Source organism: Myotis nattereri (assembly GCF_964212035.1).
Source record: "Myotis nattereri genome assembly, chromosome: 4".
NCBI classification, from domain to species: Eukaryota; Metazoa; Chordata; class Mammalia; order Chiroptera; family Vespertilionidae; genus Myotis; species Myotis nattereri.
This window is the reverse complement of record NC_138079.1, coordinates 36,828,552-36,855,658: the sequence shown is the minus strand read 5'-3', so window position 1 is coordinate 36,855,658 and position 27,107 is coordinate 36,828,552. Positions and strand designations below refer to the sequence as shown.

At 37.5% G+C, this 27,107-nt stretch overlaps 1 protein-coding gene across 1 annotated transcript; it reads right to left on the bottom strand.

Moving 5' to 3' along the window:
- Positions 1-9: 9 nt before the first annotated feature.
- SLC30A5 (solute carrier family 30 member 5) lies at positions 10-25,844 on the bottom strand (the record flags this gene model as incomplete). Its single annotated transcript, XM_081090013.1, has 16 exons — positions 10-1,669; positions 2,645-2,773; positions 3,201-3,427; positions 4,042-4,243; positions 7,634-7,763; positions 8,838-8,995; positions 9,697-9,905; positions 10,072-10,360; positions 10,870-11,040; positions 11,276-11,352; positions 12,921-13,008; positions 15,343-15,430; positions 16,381-16,466; positions 17,491-17,557; positions 19,766-19,888; positions 25,750-25,844. The coding sequence occupies 16 exons, from the start codon at positions 25,842-25,844 to the stop codon at positions 1,499-1,501; spliced, it is 2,310 nt and encodes a 769-aa protein (XP_080946139.1). The 3' UTR covers positions 10-1,498.
- Between the last annotated feature and the right edge of the window lie 1,263 nt (positions 25,845-27,107).

Below are 27,107 nucleotides of genomic sequence, written 5' to 3'. Positions count from 1 at the left end.
ACAAAAGTTGCATTGAAACGCCAATATGCATTTATTTCCCCACCATTCATAAATTTTTAATTTTGAAGATTCTGGACCAGATAATATGTAAAGAGAAGACAAGGATTATCCAAATAAGTTATAACAAATTTCTAAACCTCTCACATATTAAAATTAGTAAGACAAAAATATGATTTACAGTACACATTTGCCATTATGTTAGATAAGAAAATAGTACCCATACTAAAATTAATTCATCCTACTTATCAAAATTTCTAGTATAAGAATGAAAATATTCAGATTCTTATAAATAGACAGGTATTCAAAAGTTTCTTTTGGACAACATTCTTTGGTGTTTATAAAACTGCACATATTATTATATATCTATTTTACAGTCTTTTCAGACTGTACATTCATTTTAAATTGGAAATTAAAAAATATAAGTTAGATATATTTATAGAAAATAGTTATAGGATATTTTGATTTCATGGTGCCCTAGTGTTTATAGACCATATTATTAAACTTTAAATGACTACCTATACTTTGATATTTCTTATATATCTACATGTACCAAAAAAATGACATTTATGGGCAGAAAATTAAACTGAGTTGACAATAATTTATGACTCTCTCAAATGGCTATTCCACAACATACAGAGCTAAATGAAAAGATGAAAAGCCTAGCATTGCTTGGATACCAGCTTGATAAACAACTAGGAATGCCAGATGCATAATAAGAAATGTAGTATTCTACTTTAGAGGCAGAAGACAAGTGAGTGAACAACATGGACACAACTTAGTATAAGTTCTTCACCTTAATAAAGTAATATTCATTTGCAAATATTACCAAAAGTAAAAAAAAATTTATTTTACAGAGTGGTTGGTTTTTGTAATACATCAAAAACTGTAGTTATACTTCCCTATTCTCACTGCTTGTCTCATCATCAGTGGTTGAAGTTTCTCCCAAATAATTTACTTTACATTAAAAGTGGCAATACAGATTTTACTTAACGGATTTAAGTTTTAATTAGAAACTAGTTTTATATACAGAAAATCCATAAATATAGAACTTTTATCCTTTTTTTATCCTAGGGCTATGCAAAAAAATCGACTAAAATCTTTCATTTGGGTCTTTGTAATAAACATGTACATACATTATTTACAATGGAGATGCTTTCTGGCACAAAGTAAACACAGAAGTAATTTTGGTCTTCACTTGATTCCGTCATTATATGTTCATCTTTAAAGATGATGTGATATATCATGTTCACTCAAATTTCAAGGTTCTTGTTATACACATAATTCAAATAATGATTTTACTTGAACAATGAATGCTCCATTCTGTATTTAAATTTCCTTTAAGATCCCTTGATCCAATAGTAGGGAACTTTAATTTTGTTTTTCAAATATGGCAAACTGTTCGTACAATTGTGTGCAATTTTCTTCCTTCTGGCAATATTCTAAATACTTAGTCATTTAATCTTCATTGTTTACACTCCAGAGATAATTCCCAGTTATCTCACATGATGTAAGTGCCATCTTTGTAGTATTTCATGGACTCCATTTGTTTTGTCATAGCCAGGACATCATGAAATCCGGTACTTAGGCCAGACATATGTTGAAAGTATGCCTCTTTTTCCACTTGAATTGTTAAATTATTTACTCCAGCATCTTTAAGTATTCCTGTAACCTGTTATAAAAAAATCCATACATTTTAAAGCTTTTAGGTTAATGCATTTAATGTATATGTCTTAAATAATTGATATTTCATTTTTTTATAGCTACAGATAGTCAAAGATACATCCTCAAAATAATGTTTATTATTTATTTGGGCAAATGTTAGATAGGATTTTATTAGTTTTTGTTTAAAATATGGAACACTTGACAAATCTGCATGTCATTCTTGTGTAGGGGCCATGCTAATCTTCTCTGTATATGTGCTGCCGAAGGGAGCACAAAATAGGATTTTAGACGACGAGTAAATTCTGATCTCACTTTAAAAGTAGTAAAAGAAAACAGCTATTGCTTCCAATTCAGGATGTCCAGAATAGGGATACAAGAACTGTTTTGATCCCTATCTTCAACCATAGCATATACCCTGCCAATGTTAATATTATTATAATTAATTTAGGGCTACATTTATAACTTATTTCTTTTTTTTTTTTTTATATATTTTATTGATTTTTCACAGAGATAAGGGAGAGAGATAGAGAGAGTTAGAAACATCAATGAGAGAGAAACATCGATCAGCTGCCTCTTGCACATCCCCCACTGGGGATGTGCCCGCAACCCAGGTACATGCCCTTGACCGGAATCGAACCCAGGACCTCTCAGTCCGCAGGCTGACGCTCTATCCACTGAGCCAAACCGGTTTCGGCAATAACTTATTTCTTGATCATCTATTGGGAATTAAGGTTGATCATAAATTAATTTTATTTTACATTAACTTAAGCTGATCCTCTAAATCCTAAAACTTGATTTTATTTTAACCAGTTTTGGATATAAAGGAAACCTAGGTGTACAAAATGTTATCCTCAGATGAAAGACTGATATTTTCAAACAGTTAAATTACTATCGAACTGTATAAGTTATAATGCAAGAATTACCTCAATTATATGCAAGAATTACCTCAACTGAAATTACTTTAAAAACAAAAGATTATTACCTGCTGTACTATTCTTTGTTCCAGCACATCAGATGTCACCTGTATATGAATTGTTCCTGCCACAATACTGGCAGAATGACGCCAAAAATGAGGGTCTCGGTATGATATTAATCCTTCAATTTTTTGTATCTGTCAAATAAAAGCTGAAGTAATATAAATGGACTTAAAGGTTATAATTTACTTAACACAAAGCAATCTTTTTGGTCCAGGAACCACTATTAAACTAATTATTTATGTATTTTTTGTTTATTCTCAAGCATTAACTCTTTCCAATAAGCTTCCAAATAATATTGGATTATCTATGCTCTCCCAAAACAAAAACAAACAAATCCAAACGAGAGGCAACTACATTGGGATTTAAATTAAAGAAAATCAGCATCTTCATAATATAGTTTCCTATCCAAGAAAGTATCTCCATTTATTCAGTTCCTATTTTATGTCCTTTAAATAAAACTGTATTTTGTTCATTCATATATTGGACATTTCGTGTTAGGTCAACTTAATTTCAAATGCTACTTTAAGAGGAAGAAAATAGTGAAGAAATTACACACACTACCTTTTCTAAAGCAAGATGTAATTCTTTTTCATATTCTGGCGGCAGTCTCAGAAGTAGAACCTGACAAGCATCTTTAATCAGTGGAACAACACTGAGAAATATTAATACAGCAATAAAAAGAGAGCAGAGGGGATCAGCAATGAACCATCCAAACTGCTCTATAAGAATTGTGGATACAATCACACCAACACTGCCAAGTGTGTCTGCCAAAACATGTAGAAATACACCTGTAAGTAAAATATATAAAAACATTAAAAATTAAATCACATCTAATTTAGTTCTTTTATCCATAAAATATCTATAAGTATTACTGGATACCTACTATGCACCTGTCACTCAAAATGACTAAAACATGGTTACTACCCTCAAGGAATTCACAACCCAGGAGTAAGACGGTATGATGTGGGCTACTGTACCACAGTGTGGCGAGTTTTATGATGGTGTGGTTTACCTTGGGAAGGCTTCCTAGAAATCGTGTATGAGCCAAGTCTTAACATTACCCAAATAATTTATATTAAACATTTAGAATAATTCAATACAGTGATAAATACTTCTCTCATTTTTTTTTATAGTACAAAAAAATCTGTTGTTTTTTTTTTTGTAGTGAGAGTTCATAATGGCATACTCAGTATTTCCCCTGGAAATAATATTTATGCAATTGTCACTATGAAAAGAACTCTATAATTATACAGTAATTGATATTTATTTACTTCAACCTTTTTTTTAGCCACAGATTGTTTTTCCAAAATAAAATTGTACCAGAGCCCAATATTTAATACAAATGAACAGTGTCAAATCACAACATGGTTGAAAAGTAGGTCAATATTTGGCAAAGACTCACCCCTCATGTTAGCATTCATGCCTCCGCCTGCAGATCCATGGCTGTGACCGTGCCCATGGTCACTGTGGCTGTGCATATGGTGTGAATGGCTGTGATCAGATGAGTGACAGCTTCCTTGAGAAGCTCCATGGGTATGGTTATGGGCATGGCTAAAGGCACAGATACCAATAAGGTTTACTATCAGTCCTCCAACTGAGACTGGCTAGCAAGAGGGAGAAAAGAAAACCTTTAAATTTGTAATTTAAGAAATAAGCTTGTTGCTTAAGAGTTAGTATACAGCTATAGGTTTTCTGTTTATAGTTTTGAAGGTATTCATAGCAAAACCTCATTACATTCATTAAGTAAATCCAAATTTTAAGTGATTAAGAATATGTACGATTCATGACTTATGAATAAATAAATGATACTGAAGTTTTCTTTTATTTAAATAAACAGTTTGAAAATACTAATTCGTAAGTATACACTCTACCTGAAATCTTGTTTACATTACTAGGTAAATTTCAATAGTATGTATTTATAGGTATAACTCATTTTTCTTAATAGCTGCATAGTATTCTATGAGTGACAATCCCTTTAACTAGTCCTTTCATTAGTGGCCATTGTCCACCCCCCACAACCATTATAAATAACTAGAGGCCCGATGCACGAAAATTCGTTCAAGAATAGGCCTTCCTTCCCCTGGTTTCCCTCCGGCACCTGGGACCCGGGCCTTTGCTCTGGCCGCCACCTCCTGCCTTCGCCCTGGGCCGGAGCTGCCTCCCGCCTGCTCTGGCCAGCTCCATGGTTGCCACCCAGAGGCCGGCCCTTGGTGGCCGGGCCGGGGCTTGCAGGAGGCTTGGCTTCCTTTGTTGCTGGGGCGACGAAGGAATCCAAGTGTCCCGCCCACTCCGGCCAGCTCTGTGGCTCCAGCCGGCGCTGCCATCTTTGTGGCTATGGGCGCAGCCATCTTTGTCGTGGAGTGATGGTTAATTTGCATATTACCCTTTTATTAGTATAAATGATAAAAGTGTAATATGCTAATTAGACCAGACGTCCTCCCGGACGTCCTTCCTTCTGGACAAAGCCACAGCAGGCAGGTGCTGAGGCAGTGGCAGCAGAGGCCCCCCGGCCATGGCGGCAGCGGGTGGGGGCCGGGGCCAAGGCCCTTGCATGTATTTCGTGCATCAGGCCTCTAGTTATAAATAATGATATAATGAATCATGCATCTCTACACACTTGTGTGAATATTTCTGTATTAAATATTAAAGTTCAAAGGATATGAGCACTTAAAATTCAAAATATATTTCCAAACTGTAATCCAAAAACATTTTACTAATATATGCTTCTACCAACAAGACTCATAATTGTTTTTGTTTTTTTAAAAATATATTTTATTGATTTTTTACAGAGAGGAAGGGAGAGAGATAGAGAGCGAGAAACATCGATGGGAGAGAAACATCGATCAGCCGCCTCCTGCACATCTCCCACTGGAGATGTGCCCACAACCAAGGTACATGCCCTTGATTGGAATCGAACCTGGGACCCCTCAGTCCGCAGACCGACGCTCTATCCACTGAGCCAAACTGGTTTCGGCCATTATTGTTTTTAGTCATTCACCAATTAATTGCTGAGTTCCTACAAGCCAGGTGCTACAATTTAAGAGTTAATGATATACAATTCAGGTCCTGAAAACACTTCACTTATATCTTAATTGTGGAATAATGACAAATTAAACAATAGTTATAACTCAACACTGCTATGGGAATATTGAGAAAGGGATATCTAACAAACTTTCCAGAGAAAAGAGAGGGGTTAGGGGAAAGTATGCCACCGGAGGAGACATATAAGCAAAGTCTTAAGGAAGTCTGAATGTCAGAAGTAAGGGAAGGGCAGGCCAACTACAAGAAAGCACATATAAAGGTAGTCTTTAGGTATAGGTAGAACATTAAAAGTTGCTATAGTGTTCCTATAATCTGTGGAGTAAAATTAATATTTTTCTGTCCAACCAGTGTGGCTCAATAGTTGAGCACTGACCTATGAACCAGGAGGTCACAGTTCAATTCCTGGTCAGGGCATGCCCGGGTTGCAGGCTTGATCCTCAGTGGTGGGCATGCAGGAAGCAGCCAATCAATGATTCTCTCTCATCATTGATGTTTCTATCTCTCCCTCTGCCTGCCTCTCTGAAATTAATACAAACATATTGGAAAAAAATTTTTTTTTTCTGATTCTAACAAATTTTTTCAGGTACTTAAAAACACACTTTCAAACAAAAACATTTATTTTTTATTTCTTTTTTTTTTATAATATATTTTATTGATTTTTTACAGAGAGGAAGGGAGAGAGATAGAGAGTTAGAAACATAGATGAGAGAGAAACATCGATCAGCTGCCTCCTGCACATCTACTACTGGGGATATGCCTGCAACCCAGGTACATGCCCTTGACCGGAATCGAACCTGGGATCTTTCAGTCCACAGGCCGACGCTCTATCCACTGAGCCAAACCGGTTTTGGCTCAACTTCCTTAAAGAAATAAAAAATAGCCGAAACCAGTTTGGCTCAGTGGATAGAGCGTCGGCCTGCGGACTGAAAGGTCCCAGGTTCGATTCCGGTCAGGGGCATGTACCTTGGTTGCGGGCACATCCCCAGTGGGGAGGTGTGCAGGAGGCAGCTGGTCGATGTTTCTCTCTCATCGATGTTTCTAACTCTCCATCTCTCTCCTTTCCTCTCTGTAAAAACTCAATAAAATATATTAAAAAAAAAAAAAAGGAAGTTGAATCAGCTTTTAATATTGGAAGGCATTTTATTTTATTTATTTATTTTGGTTAATCCTCACTGGAGGATATTTTTTCCATTGATTTTAGACAGAGTAGAAGGGAGTGGGGGGGAGAGAAAAGAGAGAGAGAAACATCATGTGAGAGAGCTACATCAACTGGCCGCCTCCTACACATGTCCCACCTGGGGCAGGGAACCTGCAACCCAGGTACATACCCTTGACTGGAATCGAACCCGTGACCCTTGGGTTCTGGGCCTGACACTCTAACCACTGAGAACACCAGCCAGGGCCAAACAAAAACATTTAATAAGTCAGAAAGAGATCTCTATGTTTTAGAATGTCATCTAATATTTTGCCTACTAAAATATTAGAAAAAGGATTAATTCTAAGAGAAAAAAAATTTTAAAAAGAGAAAAGGAAATTAAAAAACGTTCCTCTGAACACCAGTGAGGCATCTGAGCACTGGTGGGTGGAAGGAGGAGGAGAAGGGATGGGGGGAAGGCTCATTCCAAAAATGATGGGGCCCAGAAGAGTATTTCAGCAGCCCAGAGGGCAGGGCCAAAGATATGGATCTTCCCTAGGGCAGTGGAGGGAAGGGTGGCAGGGTATTTATCAGGGATTGGTGAATTTGCTAAGAATCTGCCAGGCTCCTAGAATTCTAGCACAGCCTGAGGGGAAAAATTTTTTGTAAGAGTCAGCAGTGTAAATAACAGGAAGTTACATTGATTTAAGTAAAAAATGAAAACCTTCTAAGATCAATAATTACAAATAGTTATACTTTAGCATGAAAAAACTATGTGAGTATGAGCAATAATTAAAATAGAAAAATAAAGACTTACTGTTAACATGTGTGTGTCTAGTTCCGGAGGATCAATTAATCTAGCCACTGACTCCATAAACACAAAGAAAGCTATTACCATTAGAAAAAGTCCATTAATAAAGCCAGAGAGAATTTCTATTCGGCCATACCTAAAAATGTAGGATATATTTTTAGAAAAGGAAATGACAAATAGTTTAAAAGTATAACATTATTACTTTCCAAATGAGAAAACAATCCAAATTTTCAACTACATAAATAGTAATATTAGAAAGTTACCAAGATTTTAAACATCATACTAGTATGTTCCAAGGTACTTTCTGGACATATATCTGTTGAAATTTTATATATTTATCAATATATAAATGTCCCCTCTTTTACACAAAGCCTTTCCTAATTTCTTAGCAAGAAGTTATTTTTCCTTTAAGCCCTTAAGGTGCTCTGTATCTCTGTCACAGCACATAGATTCTGCTTTATACCAAAATCATTCGTATTTTTGGCTCATTTATCTTTCAAAATATAAACAGTTGAAAATAAGAACTGAATTTATTAATCTATTTAGAGTAGGTCTTATCAAAATACCTTGTACCAACAGGGGATTCTAATATTTGTTGAACTGAATTATTCATTTAATGAAAGGATATTTAATATACAGCCCCTTCATTTTTAATACTCTTAACAGCAAAGATGTGAATGATCATGTACATTCCATTGCCTCAAAGAAACATGTTGAGCAAAGAGCTCAATGTTTAACTATTTGCTCTCTGCCTATAAGAGGGATTTGCCAGGGAGTACAATCTTGAGCTTACTGCCAATTAGTATTTATTAAATGTTTGGTTCATTTCCTCTTACATAATTCAAATTAAAGAAAAACAAAACTCTGAAAAATTATTATTATTAAGAATAATAGCCGAAACCGGTTTGGCTCAGTGGATAGAGCGTTGGTCTGTGGACTGAGAGGTCCCAGGTTCGATTCCGGTCAGGGGCATGTGCCTGGGTTGCGGGCACATCCCCAGTGGGAGATGTGCAGGAGGCAGCTGATCGGTGTTTCTCTCTCATCGATGTTTCTGGCTCTCTGTCTCTCTCCCTTCCTTTCTGTAAAAAATCAATAAAATATATTAAAAAAAAAAAAAAAAAAAAAAGAATAATAAAATTTCATGTCCCTAAGATGGAATTTGCACTTAAGACTCTTTCATTGTACTACATTACCTTGATAGTGTACCTACCCATAGGAGAAAATCCGAGTTGCTTTCCATCTACTCATTAGGGCAGCAAAAAGTCCCATGACCAAAGCAGAGCAGTCAAAGAGCATGTGAAATCCATCTGAGATTAGACCCAGACTATTGGTCAACACGCCATAAAATAATTCCACAAAGGTAAAAAGCTAAAATATAAAAAAAAAAAATAAAAAAAAAATAGGGGAGTGTGTTGGGAAATACTGTTTCGAGACTCACCAGAATTTAGTCAAGAGGATTTTACCCCAATTAACCCACATTATAACCTTAATTATACCTAATCTTTACTTGAAGATATAACTGCCTCTAGTTATTTAACTGGTATTTCTACTAAAACTGCATGTCATATAAATTGTAAAAAACTACGCTAATCAGATATGTCCATCTCATAAATTATTTAAAAGGAGATGGTTTTATAGTTTTATTTATAGGTCTGTAGAATGCAATAAACTAAGCTTTAACATGTTAGCATCTGGTCTGTAGTGAGATCCTATAAGGAATAGATAACTTCTTTAAAAGCTACTATATTTATTGATTTGAAACACTACACTAAACCGTTTCTAAAATGCCTCAAAAACTGTTTGCCTAAGTAGTCTGAATATAACCCTGTAATCGTCCTACTACTTAGAGAAAATGTAATTTTTTTTCAATTTCTGTGAGTTTATTTGAGCCAAACTGTTGACATATGCCGGGAAACAGAACCTCAACGAATTGAGATAATGCTTGAGAAAATGTAATTTTAACCCATTTGTAATTACCAGAAATTTGGGAATTACTAAAATTATACCAGAATTGTCAGGATTAAAAGATTAAGCTTTTAAGATATACCACTTATATTTTAAAATCTTACCAGATTCAAACACAAGAAGTAAAATATCTGCCTAGAGTCATTCTCCTCGAGAATTTGTTTTAGTGATTCCTTAATAAACCTAGGAATGGATTGGGAGCTATGCTGAAAAGCATCACCCATGAAGTTATAAAGAGGTGTTCCTTCAGGAGAATATCCAATTAGGGTACCTTTCTGTCCTCTTTTAGAGGGAGATGATAAGATGTTAGCAGCTAAAAAGAGAGAGAGAAAAAGAATATTATAAAAGTTTGAGCTACCAAAACCTAACACAGTATTTGTCAGCACAAAGTGCAAGCACTGAATAAATTTCCAAATTGAGTAAATAATGTAATCATCAGAATCCAAAAGAAGAAATTTTCTAAGGAGAAAAACGCTTACACAAAATAAAGAATATAGCGCTCACTACCACTCCTCCAGACAGGACGTGTTCAGTGCTCTCCTGGTGTGCTGCTCTGTTCATAGCCCGGAGCTGGTCTGTTATTGGATGCGTCCAAAAATTTCCAAAAAGTAGAGCACTAACGAAAATGGTGAAGGATCCATAGCGGGCACATTTGTTAACTTCTATTTTGACTGAACAAATGGCATCAACATAGAAATCCAGGATCATGATTAAAAAGATAACCGTTGTGAAAGGCATAATGAGAGAAAACCAAGACTCGACTTTACTCTAGAAATAAAAAAAATTTGGGGGGGGGGAGGTCAATATTATAACGGTGTAAGCTCGTATCTCTTAAGATGTTTAAGTTAATCCCTTTGTGTATAACAAATGTTCTTGTGATTCAGTATGATTTGTAAAATGCCCAAATAAAGACCTATAAGATACTGGCACATTTCCCCAATATTCCCCAAAGTATTAAAAACAAAAGCAGTTGGGTTCAATACTTTTTAAAATAATAGGTGACCCATAATCCTTGTGCCTAACTCATGGTGGGTATTAAATTGTTTCAACTGATTCCTTTGAGCCATAGGCATGGGAAGGTATATAAATATAATGGTACTTGATTTGATTTCTCTATAAACAATAAAATTAAAAATATTTCAAAAACTACAAAGAAAAAGCAAAGATAATTTAAGCCGCTTGCAACCTCAAATTGAAATAAAATACAATGTACCAAACTAAAATTTATAAGTAATAGCAATTAATTTTATTTATTACCAATAAATTCCTGATCTTACCTCAGTTGTCACAGAAAGAACAATGACCCATGGACACAAGAGAAGCACAGAAACAAGATGGGATAAAGCTTGAAGGCGTTTGGCTCCACCAACATCTAGAGAGAGCTTTCTGGAAGCTGTATGAAAGCCAACTTTACAACACAAAGCCAGTACTAGCAATAATACTCCTCCCTATGAGCAAAATTAGATAATTCTCATTAGAAATATACACAGTCCAATATTCAATCCTTAAATACATAACATTTGAAGATATGAACTAGTTTTTCCATATCCCAAATTCCTGAACTACTTAAATGGCAGGCAGTATTGTAAATTATTGGTAACTTATTTTAAACACTTTTAAAGTTACAGTTGCTGTAAATTTTCAGAATCTTTGATCACATTAGTAACAAAGAAAAGAACATACCTTGTGATCTGCCACACCTAAGAAGGCAATGGCTGTGTAAAGCATGTGAGTTAGAGCGCTGTCATGATGTCCTTCAGCTAAGTGATTTGGAGTAAAGGAAAAAATTGCAAATATTAACTCACTGCCCTGAAGTCCTCCTGGAATTTTTGGTACATTATTTTAGGTTGATAGACTAGTCTAGTCCGGGGCCCCAAACCTGACTACCCTCAATAGTTTCCCTTAAAACAAAAATAATTTAAAAATTAATTCTGGGATATTACTAATAAGTTGGCTGATCTGTATTCCTTTTGTCGTTTCCAAAACAATTATAATAGTGCCTAAGATATAGGTGTTAAATTTTAGTTCTTAACCTCCAGGAGACATATACATATATACTGTAAGTAGAACAAAGGGACAAGAGCAAGGACCCTCCCTGGACCACTCCTATCCAATGGACTTGCTCTTTTAGAATGACTTTATTAATTATATACATTTTTATTGATTTCAGAGAGGAAGTCCTGGAGAGGGCGAGAGAGAGAAACATCAATGATAAGAGAGAATCATTCATCGGCTATCTCCTGCACACCCACTACTGGAGATTGAGCCTGCAACCCAGGCATGTGCCCTGACCAGGAATCGTACCGTGACTTCATGGTCATGGGTTGACACTCAACCACTGAGTCACACCAGTGGGGCTAGAATAACTTTTAAAATCAGTCCTAAATCTGTTTTTAAGTCATTGACCACATGCCCTCATCAAAGCAAGCAAAAAACAAACTCCTGTTGCTTTAGAGCAAGCGAGTGAATATCAAGGGTGTGTGAGATAGCTGTACTGCAAGCAACAGTTGTTTTTCAAAGTCATGGCACCCTCTTTTACTGTAACAAAGTAAACTGATACAACTAAGTTTTTGGGCAGTGAGTAGCTGTAACCAGGAGAATAAAAAAATGGTGTCCTAAGTTCTGATAAATAGAGTGGGCAAAAAAAGATGTATGGATAAGAAAGAAAACAAATTATGTCTGTAGAGGAAAGTGAGTAGACATATTTGACTCAAAAGTTGTGTTCACATAAGAGAAAATTGGGAGTTGAATCAGAGATAATAATTTAGAGCAAGAGAGTGAATATCAAATTTAAAAACTTGAACATTTTTTTACTGGCAAGATGCCAAACATTTTTCATCTAAAAGAAATTTATATTTAACTAGAGGCCCCATGCACTGGTGGGGTCCCTCAGCCTGGCCAGCGCCCTCTTCCAATCAGGGACCTCTTGGGGGATGTTGGACTGCCAGTTTCGACCCGATCGCTGCAGGCCAGGCCGAGGGACTCCATTGGTGCAACGAATCCCTCTGAGATTCATCAGTCTATTCCATGTTTCCATGCCTGTGCATTGAGCATCTGCCCCCTGGTGACCAGTGTGTTGCTTAGGCTTTTATATATATAGATAATTGCCAGTGACTTCTAAAACAACCGTTTAAATTATTAAATTACAAGGGAGCAAATAGATTGATTTTGTTGAGTGTCAAATCATTTATTTAGCATGAGGTCAATGTAAAATACTTTTACTGTCCCTAAATTTCTGACAGTTTAATTCAGTCACTCCATTTCCCATTCTGCCAGTCTTTTATTTTTTTACAACAATAAATAACTCTGATCTGTTGCAAAAGGATACGGTGTTCAGCCATTTTAGCCATGAGATCATCATTGTCGAAAAGCAATAGGCAGATCACAGCAATAATAAAAAAAGCGGCCCCCCTTGTCTGGAAATGAAGAGAATAATCTTAAGAATGGCTTTTTCAAGAATTGATTTTTAAGACCATGATTACACAAACATGAAAAAATATTTTTTGCAAATAAACATTTAAGGTAAAATAACACCTGACATTAGAGCCCTTATACTGTACAATATACATTTACAGTATTAACAGTAAGGTAAAAGTAAAGAGCTCTAATAAATTCTGCAGGATATTTTAAGGGTACTTAAGACACATAATAATGACAACTTCAATTGTCTACTTACTAATATGGCTAGCCATGTTACCATACACAAACAATTATTGTTCACAGAATTAATCTTTGAAAATGTTACTTTGCTTTTGATTGAAAAGCCCAAGTAGGTAAAGAATAATTATTAAGGACTTAACAGTTAATTTATAATAATATCAATATTCTAGGTACCACTCCTCTAGGGGAAAGAATTAAAAAGCTATATTAAGAAAACTAGCAAAGTATTTTTAATATCTAGTAAAGGTATAAGGCACTTAAAAGCTGACAAACTTTTTATGTTCTCATTCCAGGGAAAGGATTTTGACAGAAGAAAATTATAGAAAGGACATACTAACTTAGTTTTTACAAATACTTCAGTTTATACAAAAGCAATTTAAATAGCATTATTATACATTCTTTATTTACAAATTTACAGGTATAATACCAGATACTTTCATTAAATAAAAATTTTAAATGAAAAGTGAGGATCCTATTTTACTTATTACATGTTTACTACTACACTTGATAAATTATTACTGTGGTAGATATTTTGACAAAAGTCAGTATACATAAACCGCACAATTTAAAATTTTGTAATTTTTATTGAATCAGAATATTGCAACATCAACAACACTCAAATATGGAGAATTTAATCTAATCTTTTATTAACAAAGAGGACAACTGAGAATTTTGTAGTGCTTTAGTCATAACTAAGGAAAAAACCCACTGAGTCCTGGATAAATGCTGAGATTCATTACTGACACTAATGAGAGGATATGCAAGATCTATACTCTCATTTCTGATTATTGGTGCAGCAAAATTTGTGTTTTGTTTTTTTTAATGTTTTGAATCCTTTGTATTTCTTTTGTGAGTTGTTTTCCCCTGTTTGCTCATTTCTGTTGAGGATCTTAAGTATTTTTATTAACTGACTTATATTTTAAAGACGTGTAAAGCTTTTTTTTGGTGGCAATTTGCTGCTGTTAGTTTGTTTGCAAAATGATTTCTATTATATAAAAGCCTGTAATCATTATGAAGTTAAATTTAAATGTATTGAATTTTCCCTTTGTGATTTTTTAAATTATTTACTTTTCAATTACAGTTGACATAAAGTATTATATTAGTTTCAGGTGTACAACAAAGTGATTAGACAGTTATATACCTTACAAAGTGACTTTGTGATATTTTCCCTACGGCTTTTATGCTTTTACAAATATCTCCCACCAAACTCTTCAATTCACTTGACATTTATTTTGGAGTACTCTGTAAGTTAGGGGAGAAGCTTATACAGTGGCATATGCTTTAATATTAATGACCCAATGTGGAATCTACAGTCTCTCACTCTGTACTTGGCACATTACTTTATTTTATTCAGCTTGTCTCCAGTACTTAGCCTGAAAGTCTAAGGGGACTATTATATTTTATTTTTCCTTTTCCCTATAACCAGAATAGTGTACCATGCATAGGAAACATTTAATATGATAAATAGCAATATTGCAGTTGTAAGAACTGGAATTACAGATGGATGACTCATTTACTAAAAACAAATAATACTTAAAATTATAAGTTGAATAGGGATGCCTAGTTGGCAAAATGTTGTATAAATATTCATAAAAATGTTCATCAAACTTTAAATAAAGTTCTTAGGTATTTTCCAAAAATGATGTCTAGGGATTAAAAATGAGGTGGGAAAGGGTTCAGGTCCAGCATAAAGGAGATGTTTGTGGTGATCAATCAGTTCTGTATCTTGATTGTGGCAGTAGTTACCCGAATCTATACATATAAACACACATATGAGTGTATTTAAAATTGGTGAAAACTGAATAAGGTCTATGGATTGTACCAATGTCAATTTCCTGGTTTTGACAGTATAACTGAGTTGGGTAAGAAGTTACTACTGAAACTGAGTGAAGGGCACAAAGACTGCTCTACTATTTATGCAACTTCCTAGGAATATATAATGATGCCAGAAACGTTATAAAAAAAATGTAAAATTAATAGAAAAAGCCCCTACATTCTTTCAAATGTTAAAATATACTATTCTGTTGCTTTGGATAACATTTCAAATGTATACTTTCAATTTTCAAGTAGCTAATAATGGAAAATTCTACCTTTGCTGGTCCTCCTCCAGAGCCAGTGAACAAAACACTGAGTAGGGAGATGACAACAATATCACTGTGTTCAAATAGCAGCAAAGTCCTACAAGAATAAAACATATCATTCGTGAAATATATCTGATCTTTATAAAAAAGCATTAATTCAACTAGAGTGAAAGAAAAGAAATATTTCCCCTTGATTCATAAAACATTATGAGAAAAATAGGAATAGTGGCTCTGGAAAATATTTTGGCATTATCTACTTTAAAAAGGCTGAAGCTATAAATACTCAACAGTACTACTCATAGAATTTTATCATACAGATTTCTTGTATTTGTGTACTTGGGAACATTTATAAAGACACCAGCATTGTTTGCAGTAGCCTAATATTGGAAATAACCGAAATGCCCACTGATAAGATAGATGATGTAAATTAGAATATATCCATTTAGTGGACTATATTATACAGCAGTAAGAATGAATGAAATTCCATGAATATACTAATACAGAATTGTACACTTTAGAAGTCCTATAGACTGATTGTTTGTGTGCCCTCCCCCAACCTATTCATATGTTGAACCCAATCCCTAATGTATCTTAAAGGTAGAGTCCTCATGGATGGGATTAGTGCCCTTATAAAAGAGACCACAGAGAGCTCCCTTGCTCCTTCTACCAAATACTGAATATATCTCACCTTGATCGTGAATTTGTCAGCTTCCAGAACTATGAGAAATAAAGTGTTGTTTATAAGACACTCAATCTGTGGTATTTGGTTATAGCAGCCCAATGGAAAAAGTATGCTGCAGAAAAATACATGCAAGTAAAAAACTTGCAAAGTTAACCATTAAAAAGAAGAAATATGTACATATTTGGTAAAACTATAAAGAAAAGCAAGCCCTATATATTTGTTGAGTTGTACCCAATGCTATAGAAGTCATAGAAGCATTTGTATGCATTTTGACACAAACATTTGACATAAAATCTAACGGAACAAAACTAATATTCAAAATGAAGAGATATAAAAAAGCATTCAAAATATATTTTTTTATTTACCTTAGTGGTCCACAAAGAGTGAGGCCAAAAAACCATAAGAGTGAAATGATACACCCAGCAACTGCATGTTTAAATATTTTGATCCACTATAAATGGAAACAAAACATTAAAAATTTCAGTCATAAATATCTGAAAATCTTAATACACATAGGGAAATATAATAATGGTAATACAAATATTTTAAAGGCTAATTACATATTTTGAAATTAAATAGAAAATGTTAAGAGCCTTTAACTAAATTTGAATTTGAAGACAGTATTCTGGTTTCCAGGAGTCTGTTGTATCTTGAAATCTTTTTCTATACAGTACAATTTTTCCGTCCCCTCCCAATTAGTTTATCACTAATGTACTAGGAACATTTAATATTTTAGTCTTTAAATCCTTTTCCATCAGGAATAGTAAGTGCTTCAATAATTTGAAGAGAGAGAAGAAAAGTTAAGATGTGGTTTAAAATATTAATCCTATTTTTAAAAATAACCTTGGTCTCTAAAACAGAGGTACTTAAATTTGCCATTCTAATAAAAAATCATGGCACAGATTTCCAAAAGCAAACATGTAATAGGGGATAACTACTATCCAAACAGGTGGTAATATGAGATTATGCAGAATGAAGGACATTTCTGGTATGCATATTGAATCTCAAATGTCTAAAGGGAATAATGATGATGATGATGAGGGAGACATAGTATGTATTGCATACTCTATATGTTAGGCACTATTTTAAGAATTTATATGTATAAACTCATTTATTCCTATGGAAGGGAGGTATTATTATTTCCACTTAAGTCAAATGACATTTGTAATAGGCTCTGGGTCATGTCTCCATGTCTGACTTGTAAACCTTTCAGAATAAAGATTCTGCACTAAAAAATATAATTATATGCACGTTTTAAAAATGTTCTACCCTTTTCTGCATTTTTAAAAATTCCATTATCTTACAACTTCATAGTTCATTCTTGACGCTCCAATTCCAAATAGACAAGCTAACTTTGGGAATGTTCTGCTTTGCACTAAATTATTCGTTAAGTAACCCTGATCAAGGAAAGAGCACTGTCATCTGGCCTACTGACTGGGAAGCAGCTAGGGAAAAGGATTCAGCAAAAAACTCACCTGGTGTCTGGTAATACTTTTTCCAGAAGAAAATGGCTTTTGAAACAAAACCATAAGAAATGCAGTTCTGTGAATATTGAAACATTAATATATTAATCAATCTTAAGTACAAGGTTTGGTTTTAAGTAAAGACACTTATTTTAGATAAATTCGTACACTAGAACTTGAACGTTCTTTAGAGGTACGTAAACCTCTAAAGAAATTATACTAAAGCACAATACTGTGTGTGTGTGTGTTTAATTTCAGAGAGAGGGAGAGAGAAAAACATCAATGATTAGAGAGAATCACCAGTAGCTGCTTCCTACAGGCCCACTACTGGTGATTAAGCCTGAAACCCAGGCATGTACCCTGACCCAGAATTGACTCCTGGTTCATGCTCAACCAGTGAGCCACACTGGCCAGACAATACTAATTTCAATAAGGCAGCCACTGCAACATTTTGGGACTCTTTTTTTTGCAGTTGCCTTCTGAACCAGTTCAAAAGCCACAAAAGAAAAGGATATTATTTTATACTTGAAATACGAAAGAAAATAATCCCAATCTTATCCAAAATTTAGTAATAACAAATCTTAATAGAAATGAATAAAGTATTAATTATATATCCTTACCTTTCACTTTCCCAAAATCCTATATAATAAAAGGCTAATATGCAAATCGACCAAACGGCAGAACTACCGGTCGCTGATGCGCACTGACCACCAGAGGGCAGATGCTCAATGCAGGAGCTGCCCCCTGGTGCTCAGTGCACTCCCACAGGGGGAGCGCTGCTCAGCCAGAAGCTGGGCTCATGGCCTCTCCTGCCTCCACGGCAGCGCTAAGGATGTCTGACTGCCAGTTTAGGCCCACTCCCCAGGGAATGGGCCAGCGGGCCTAAGCCAGCAGCTGGACATCCCCCGAGGGCTCCCGTACTGTGAGAGGGTGCAGGCCGTGCTGAGGGACACCCCCCCAAGTGCACGAATTTCATGCACCGGGCCTCTAGTAGTTATATAAAAATGCATACAATATTGATTAAAATTTCCTAGTCAAGTATCACTTCCCATAATTATTACTAAAATTATACTCCCATGAGTTTTTAACATATTTTTAGTAACACAGAGGGTGATCACTATCAATCTCAAGGTCCAGAGAATCTTTATTTAGAAAGAATTTCTTATTATATGCAGAATAATGTTAAATTTATACTATACTAGAGGCCCGGTGCACAAAATTTGTGCACTCGGGGGTGGTCCCTCAGCCCGGCCTGCGCCCTCTCGCAGTATGGAGCCCTCGGGGGATGTCGGATTGATGGCTTAGGCCCACTCCAGGACATCCTTAGTGCTGCCGCAGAGGTGGGAGAGTCTCCTGCCACTGCCGCTGCGTTCGCCAGCCATGAGCCCAGCTCAGGGCTTCTGACCACCAGTGGGTAGCTCCGGCATTGAGCGTCTGCCCCCTGGTGGTCAGTGTGCATCATAGCGACTGGTCATTCTGCCATTTGGTCAATTTGCATACTAGCTTTTTATTATATAGGATAAGGACCCTGTACTGTGAAGGAAACATGTAGTAAAAACAGCCCAGCATAGTTTATCTTAGAAAATAAGGAACATCTGTGCCAAGACAAGTCTCAGGTAACATTCTATGCCTGCTGGAAGATTGGACTATACTGGTGGTATGGCCTGGGAATCCCTAGGGCCCCCAAGACCCTTTTAGGGCGTCTATCTCTATACAAACTAATACATTATTTGCTTGCCTCTTATTCCCTCAGGGGTGTACAGGGAGCTTTCAGAGGCTAGCTGACATTAAGATACTGCAACAAATTGTTGCTGAAACAGAATGAGAATCTAGCTGTCTTCAATTAAGCAGAAATTTGCCAAACCCTCCTTAACACAAATGAAGGTAAAAGTCTATGTTTTTGGCAAGCTATTAGACAATCCCTTTTGTAAAAAAAATTTTCACCTAGGGATATGCTTATTGATTTTAGAGAGAGGGGAAGGGCAAAAGAGAGAGAGAGAAACATCAATGTGCTCCGACTGGGGATCGAACCTGAAAACCAGGTATGTGTCCAGACTGGAAATTGAACCGGAAACCTTTTGGTATACAGGACAACGCTTTAACTAATGAAGCCACACTGGCCAGGGCTTTTTATTTACTTATTGTTTTAATCAATCTCCTTGTACTGCTAACCTTAGATATTCTATTTCAAAATATTCCACATAAAATTTCCTAAATATACTCAGTTAAAACAGGATTTTCAAAGAAATAAAAAACATTAAGGAAAAAAAGAACCATATACACTCACCCAAGCTTTAATATAAAAATGAACTGAACAATGTGAACTGCTTTTAGGAGATCATATGATTCAAAAAGTCCCACTGCCTTCAAGAATTTAGTGAAACATAGTAACACAATATATTTTGTGAATCTGAAAAATAAAAGCAGAAACAAGTTTCAGTATCACTGAAATCACAATGATTCTGTAATCTTTGTTTTTTCTTATTCTATATAAGTAGTAGGGATCATTATAAAAAGCATAAACATACATAAACCAAAAATGAAACAAACAAAAACCCAAAGAAGGGAAGCTGAAATCCACAGAGGTAGCTATGGTCAAGCCCATGTCTCTTTTATGCTCTTTGTGATATGTCACACAGAAAATCAAAGTTCATCCAAAAGATTTTGAAAGTTCCCATCCTCTAAACTGTTTCCAATTACACAATCACACTGGTCCACATGAACAATAAAATCATCTTAAATATGAAATAAAATGCATATTAAAATCTAAGATTAATTTAGTAATTAATTAAACTAGAGGAAAATATCAGAGATGTAAGTAAATTAACTATACTAATGCCATTTTATTTATTTATTTAAAATATATTTTATTGATTTTTTACAGAGAGGAAGGGAGAGGGATAGAGAATTAGAAACATCGATGAGAGAGAAACATCGATCAGTTGCCTCCTGCACAGCCCCCACTGGGGATGTGCCCTCAACCCAGGCACATTGCCCTTGACCGGAATCAAACCTGGGACCCTTCAGTTCGCAGGCCGATGCTCTATCCATTGAGTCAAACCGGTTAGGGCTATACTAATGCTATTTAAATACTCTTGTCGTGGTAGCAATTCATAATTAGCCAATAAAAATAATAGTTGAGCTAGAAATCCTTTGTTTATTCAGCTCCTAACACAGGGACTTGCATAACATATGTTCAGTAAACATTTACCAAATGAAAAAGTGATAACTCTACAATTATACTTATGTGATACAGTAATATTTAGTACAGTAATATATATAGTGCAGTAATACAGTACATAAGAGGGATTCAAGCTTCTGGCAATTTAAACTACCAGCAACTCAGCCATAAATTCAAAATAAAAGAACGAAATCAAGTAGAAGGAAGGTCAAAACCTCCTAAAACTCTTAACTAGGTGTAAAAATAAGGTAACATGATAGAAACACGGACATAAAAAACAACCGTCGACAAGATAGAGAAAAAAAACCAAAGAGCCCAGCCGGTGTGGCTCAGTGGTTGAGCATCGACCCCTGAACTAGGAGGTCACGTTTTCATTTCCGTCAGGGCACATGCCTGGGTTGTTGGCTCAACCCCCTACCGTGCAGGAGGCAGGCGATGGATGTTTCTCTCTCATCATTGATTTTTCTATCTCTCTCTTCCTCTCCTTTCTTCTCTCTGAAATCAATGAAAAAAATATTTAAAAAGAAAAAAGTTTCCTTGCATTATAGTGTCTCTGTTACTGGTTTTTAAGAGCTTGTTTATGACTAAAGATGTTAAGCATTTCTCATACATTGCAAATGAAACATCCTGTTTTTTTATTATTATTTTATTCTGGTGTTTCACTTTTTGGTTGTAGCAAACTTATATATTAAGTATAACCATGTTCTATTTAAAAGAAAAAAAAAACAAAGACCAGGAAAAACAGTTACATTAAAAACCACAGCAGTCTGGGAAATATTGATGTCAGCCAAGAGCCTTATACATTCCTCATGGGGCTATTTAGCCATTCTTCAAATATTGCTTGCATACTTTACTATATGTTAGGTGCCGTATGTGGCCAACGAGACCCAAGAGAAACCTGACAGGGTGGCTTCAGGTACAACCTACCCTCTTCCTGATAAAAGGGCAAGATATAGCTAGGAATCCTTTTACCTTTTTTTTTCTGCCTTCCAGGGAGGGCTTCTGTCTAAAACTTACCTAAAAAAATGTAACACATTTTACAAGCCTGAATATGAAAGCCACACTTAGGCAGGCAGAGAGCAAAGATAAAGAATCTGGTTCCATGGTTTCTTTAAAAAAAAAAAAAAATCCTCACCAAAGGATATGTTTTTATTGATGAGAGAGAGAGAGAGAGAGAGAGAGAAGAGAGAAACATCAATCTGTTGCCTCCCGTAAGTGCCTGACCTTGGAACCTTTTTGGTGCCCAGGACACCAGAACCAACTGAGCTACCCGGCCAGGCAACCAATGGTTTCTTAGACATAAGGTTATGTCTCTATTTGTTTAGAAAACTCTTACTTTGGTTACTTACATCTAAACACATTTCTAGGTACTATCCAAGACACTAAATAATAAAGAGACCCTGTCTTCCAGGAGTTAAGATCTTAGGTAGGCAGAAAAACAAGTATTTATGTGACCCAAGAAATAACAGAATTTAAAGGGCTAGATGTGGAAGCAACTATGTAATTGTTAACAAGGAAAGCAAAGATCATCTTCAGAGTTTGAGATGTACAAATGTGCATACGAGGGCAAAGGAGGAATCCTGAAGCAAGAAAAAGGGAAGGGTATTTCAAAGTACAGAGAACAACATATGCAAAACGCTGGCACTACGAAGGAGCCATTGAAGAAATGATTGTATTTAAGCCCAGTTCATCAGATTATGCTCAAAATGACCTGAAGTCACTAAGGAAATTATATTTAATACATTAGTTTTAAGAAGATGGGAGCAATATGAAATTATTTCTAAATAATTTTTGTTTAATGTATTAACAAAACGTAAAAATATTGGCACTTTCAGCCAGGTTGGCATGGCTCAGTGTTTAAGCATCGACCTATGAACCAGGTCACAGTTCGATTCCCCATCAGGGTACATGCTCAGGTTGCAGGCTCGGTCCCGAGTGTGGGGCGTGCAGGTGGCAGCCAATCAATGATTCTCTCTTATCATTGATGTTTCTCTCTCCCTCTCCCGCTTTGAAATCAATAAGAATATATTTTAAAAAAATGAAAATAAAAATTTGGCACTTTAATGGCAAGATTTAGTCATATGGAACATTAAATACTTCTTGATAATATGTTACTATTATGATCTTTCTGATACTAATTTTCTTTATTCCATTTTTTATTTCCTTTTTAATAAAAAACAAAACAAAGCAAAAAACACACCAGAGATTACAAAAGCACACCTAAGTAGCTAGCTGGTTGTTATAAAAGTTTTAAAGAAAGTCATTCCCAATTTCCCCCTCATAGGTGACCAACTGGGTTTGTATATCCTTCCAAACCTTTTACTTTGCATCTCCATAAATTAATACACGTCTTTTAGATACATTCATATATCCAGAATGTACATATTTTTTGATATTGCAATATGACTTTAAAAGTAAATATTGAAGATCTTTTGTTACCATATTAAATTAGAAAATTCATTTTTGTATAACATGAACGTGCTATATTGGCTCTGGGCCCCTGTCTCTCCATCAGAGGACAGTGGTCCCACCCAGTCCCAGCTTTCCCTACTGAAAAAAAAAAAAAAAAAAAAAAAAAGGAGGGGGGTAAAAAAAAGAGAAAATTTATTTTCCAATTTTAAAAGTTGGATAATTTGATTTTTAAAGTCTCAATTAATGAAGTCTTGTTGGGCTAAAGATGACACACTAGCTGAGTAGACATTCCTAGTTTATATTGCAGAGGGAAATAATGAACAGCTTCATTTACTAAAAGGAAAGATGGGGGGGAGGGGAAGGGCTCTTGAACAAGGGCAGTGACCCTTGAGACACTGACTCTCTGGGCAACTGAGGGGGAGCCAATCCACCTCCCCAAATTAAAATCATTATTTGCCTTTAACTGTCTCATCAAACATATCACTGGCCTTTTCTGTGAAGGATTAGAAAAATCTCTGGTTCTGTAAACCTGGAATTACTGAAATTTGGGTTTTGGGTTCAAACCTGTTTCTTAGGCTTTGACCACTGCAACAGCTCACAATTCTTCAGTTTAAAAAACAAACAAAGCCCTAGCTGGTTTGGCTCAATGGATAGAGCATCAACCTGTGGACTGAAGAGTCCCAGGTTCTATTCGAGTCAAGGGCACATGCCCAGGTTGTGGGCTTGATCCCTAGCAGGGGACATGCAGAAGGCAGCCAATCAATGATTCTCTGTCTCATCAATGTTTCTCTCTCTCTCTCTCCCTTCTTCTCTGAAATCAATAAAAAATATCTATACTAATAAAAGGGTAATATGCTAATTAGGGTGGACCTCTTACGGACGACCATCCGGACAAAGCTGCAGCAGCTGCCTGAAGCTCAGGCAAGCCGTGGATGGTGGCTGCTGCTGCCCAAGGCTGGCCTGAGGCTCAGGCAGCCATGGTGGCCACCAGTGGCAGCAGCAGCAAGGTGATGGGGGCAGTGCCTTCCCTGATCCGCCAGGTTGCCTCCGGCTGAGGGAGGCCATACTGTGGCTTAGGCTAGGGACTGAGGCAGAGGTGGTTAGGGGCAATCAGGCCTGCAGGGGGGCAAGGTAGGGGTGATCAGGCCAGCAGGCAGGCAGAGGCAGTTAGGGGCGATCAGGCAGGCGAGCAGTTAGGAGCCAGCGGTCCTGGATTGCAAGAGAGATGACTGTCTGCAGACATCAATAGGAGGGCAGCTCTGCTAAGTAAATAATGCAAATGAAGCAAAGGACTATTTCCAACATCAACCTAAGACAATAAGCTCTTGAGTAAATAACAAGGTTAAACTGTTATTTAAAAATAACTTCAAGTTTACAGAAAAGTTGCAAGAATAGTACACCTTTACCTAGCTAGATTCTCTAATTGTTAATGTATTGTCCTATTTGCCTTATCTCTCTCCCTAAATACACAGACTTAATTTTTTTCTGAAGTATTTATTTAAGTTACATACATTATGCTCCTTTACCCCTAAATACCTGTATTTCCTAAACATATAGACATTCTCTTATAAAATCAGCAGTTACCAGCTTCAGGAAACTTAAACATTAATATAATTTAATCTATTGTCCATAGTCCAATTTTGTCAATTGACCTAATACTGTCCTTTTTAGCATTTTTCCTGCCTAGTACCAAATCCAGACGGGAACCGCCTATTGCATTTAGTTGTCATGTCAGAGTAAACATCTGATATCTGTCATTTATAAAGTGAGTTGCTCAAAACAGATGAAAAAATTAAACTTGTACTACAGAAATGCAGTTAAGTTGTTCCAGCATTTTGTGTTCTTTCCTTTTCACAGAAAATAGTTGTTAGTAATACTATTTCTATGATTTCAAAGAATTTATCAACCCAACTTTTAAGTCTCAAAGCAAGTATTCAAGAACGAGAAAACCGTAACCTCATTGAAAACGAAGTGTCATCTTTGACACTCAGGACTCGGGACGGGCCACGGGCACACTCCAGAGTGGTCACTGTCCGTCCTGGGTGGGTGGGGGAGGGAGGGGGTCGCTGGGAGGACTGGCGGGATGTGAAGAGGGGAAATTCACTTCTTACTCTGAATGTCTGCACTGTGGGTTTTTTGACAATGAGCACACATCTTATTTAACAATACAATAAACCACGAAAGGAAAAGAAAACCAGGCGACGGGCGTGTGGTGTTAACCTGAACTCCCGAAGTTCACCTGTTTGTACTTTGGTTTCTTCGCCTGAAGACACGATGGTGACACCTTCCCCTAATTTACACAGGAAGATGTCAGGAAGGTTAAGCCGTCACTAAACTACTATTTTGGGGAGAAACAGCATCAGAAACACCTCCGTGGACGGACCGGCAGTTCTCCGGTAGACGGTCTGCCCGAGAGCCGTCCTGACTCCAGACCATTCATTCCGCGGCGGGGACCGAGGAGCCAATGGGCGCCGGCCGGCCGGGGGCTGGGCACGTGCCGAGCCCAGGAGGCGCTCCGGGCTGTCAGGGTCGGGAGGCGCGCCGGTCCCCGCGCGCCCGGGGAGCCAGGGCAGCGGCGGGGAAGGTGTGTCCGGGCGGCCAGGCTGTCGTCCGGGGTCGCGAGTGAGCGCCTGCGAGCGCAGGCACGTGGGCAGCCCTGGAGCGGGCCGGTCCCTTACCGAGCGCTGGGCGCGTCCACCGGCCCGAGGCGGCCGCCGCCGCCGCCGCCGCCGCCGGGGCCGGCTAGCACGTCCCCGCCGTATTTCTCCTCCATCCCGAGCTCAGGAGCCGCCGCCGCTGCCCCCGCCGCGCGGTCTCCTCATGTCTCGCCGCTGCCGCGGAACAGCGGGCGCAGCGCGTCACTCCCCCATGGCAGCGGCCTCGTCGGTTCCCGCAGGCCCGGCCACCGCCGCCCCGGAGCCGCCTCACCAGCGCGATCGCGTCGGGACTAGGCCGCGGGCAGTTCCGGGGGCGCCGGGTTCCCGGGAGGTGCACCGGCGCGGACGTTGCCAGGCCACGTCATCGGGCCCAGCAGCCTCCACTCCCGGGGGAGTGCCCGGCCCCGCGCCTGCGTACAGAAGCCTCGCTGCCCCGCCCTCCCTTAGGCTCCGCCCACTGCGGGGTGAGGACTGGGGTCCCGCTCCGCCTCTCGGTCGCCCCGGCCCCCGCGCTTACCCTGCAGCGCCGCCTAGGGGCCGTCGGGGATACAGCGGAGTCTTGTCGCGCAGAGGGAGGACCAGGCCGTATTTTTCTGTTACTAAAAGGCTAGGAACGTGGTTTTCTGTGTCTTGGTTCAAACCCCAGTCCTGCCACTTAGTAATTGTGTCACTTGGGCTTTTTGTACCTCGATTTTCTTATCTGTAAAATAGACGTAGTAATACCTGTATCATAGGTTTGTTGGGAGGATTGTATGTGTTAATATGTGAAGACTGTCTAGAGCAGTGAACCGAATATAGTAATCAATACATTATTATTGCTCAGGGAAATTTGAGGGGAAAAGGGGGTTTGGAGCGGTGTACATTATGATTAGTTCACAATCCTCTACTTATTTTGAATACACATAACGAGTCTGAGTAACATACAGAAGAATGAGAATCACAGCCTCTACCTGCTGGAACGCCATGATCTATTCTGCAACATTTAGCCATTTGAGAGCAAGGCCTGGGTGGCAACATTTCATGTTCTTGGCTTTTCGTGTTGAAGGTTTCCCAAACAATGTGTGATATGGGTGTAACCAGAAAAGACTCACCGATAGGCAGCACCTGACCTGGAACCGGCAAAACGTGGATATGGCACCGTGGGAAGCCGAAGGCTGTGTAGGACACAGAGGAAGGACTGACGCTTAAAGCTAGCGATGCATATCTTCCCAGCTGAGGCAAATGAGGGAGCAAATGGACAATACTCCTCGGCTGTGGGGAGGTTTTAAGTTCAGAATGTTTCATAGCATTGTCTGTTTATTGAATTGTACAACAATGTCCTTATCTTTTACCGGCACCAGGCGATACTTGTTGGCCCAGAGTGGGATAGTTCAAGTAAA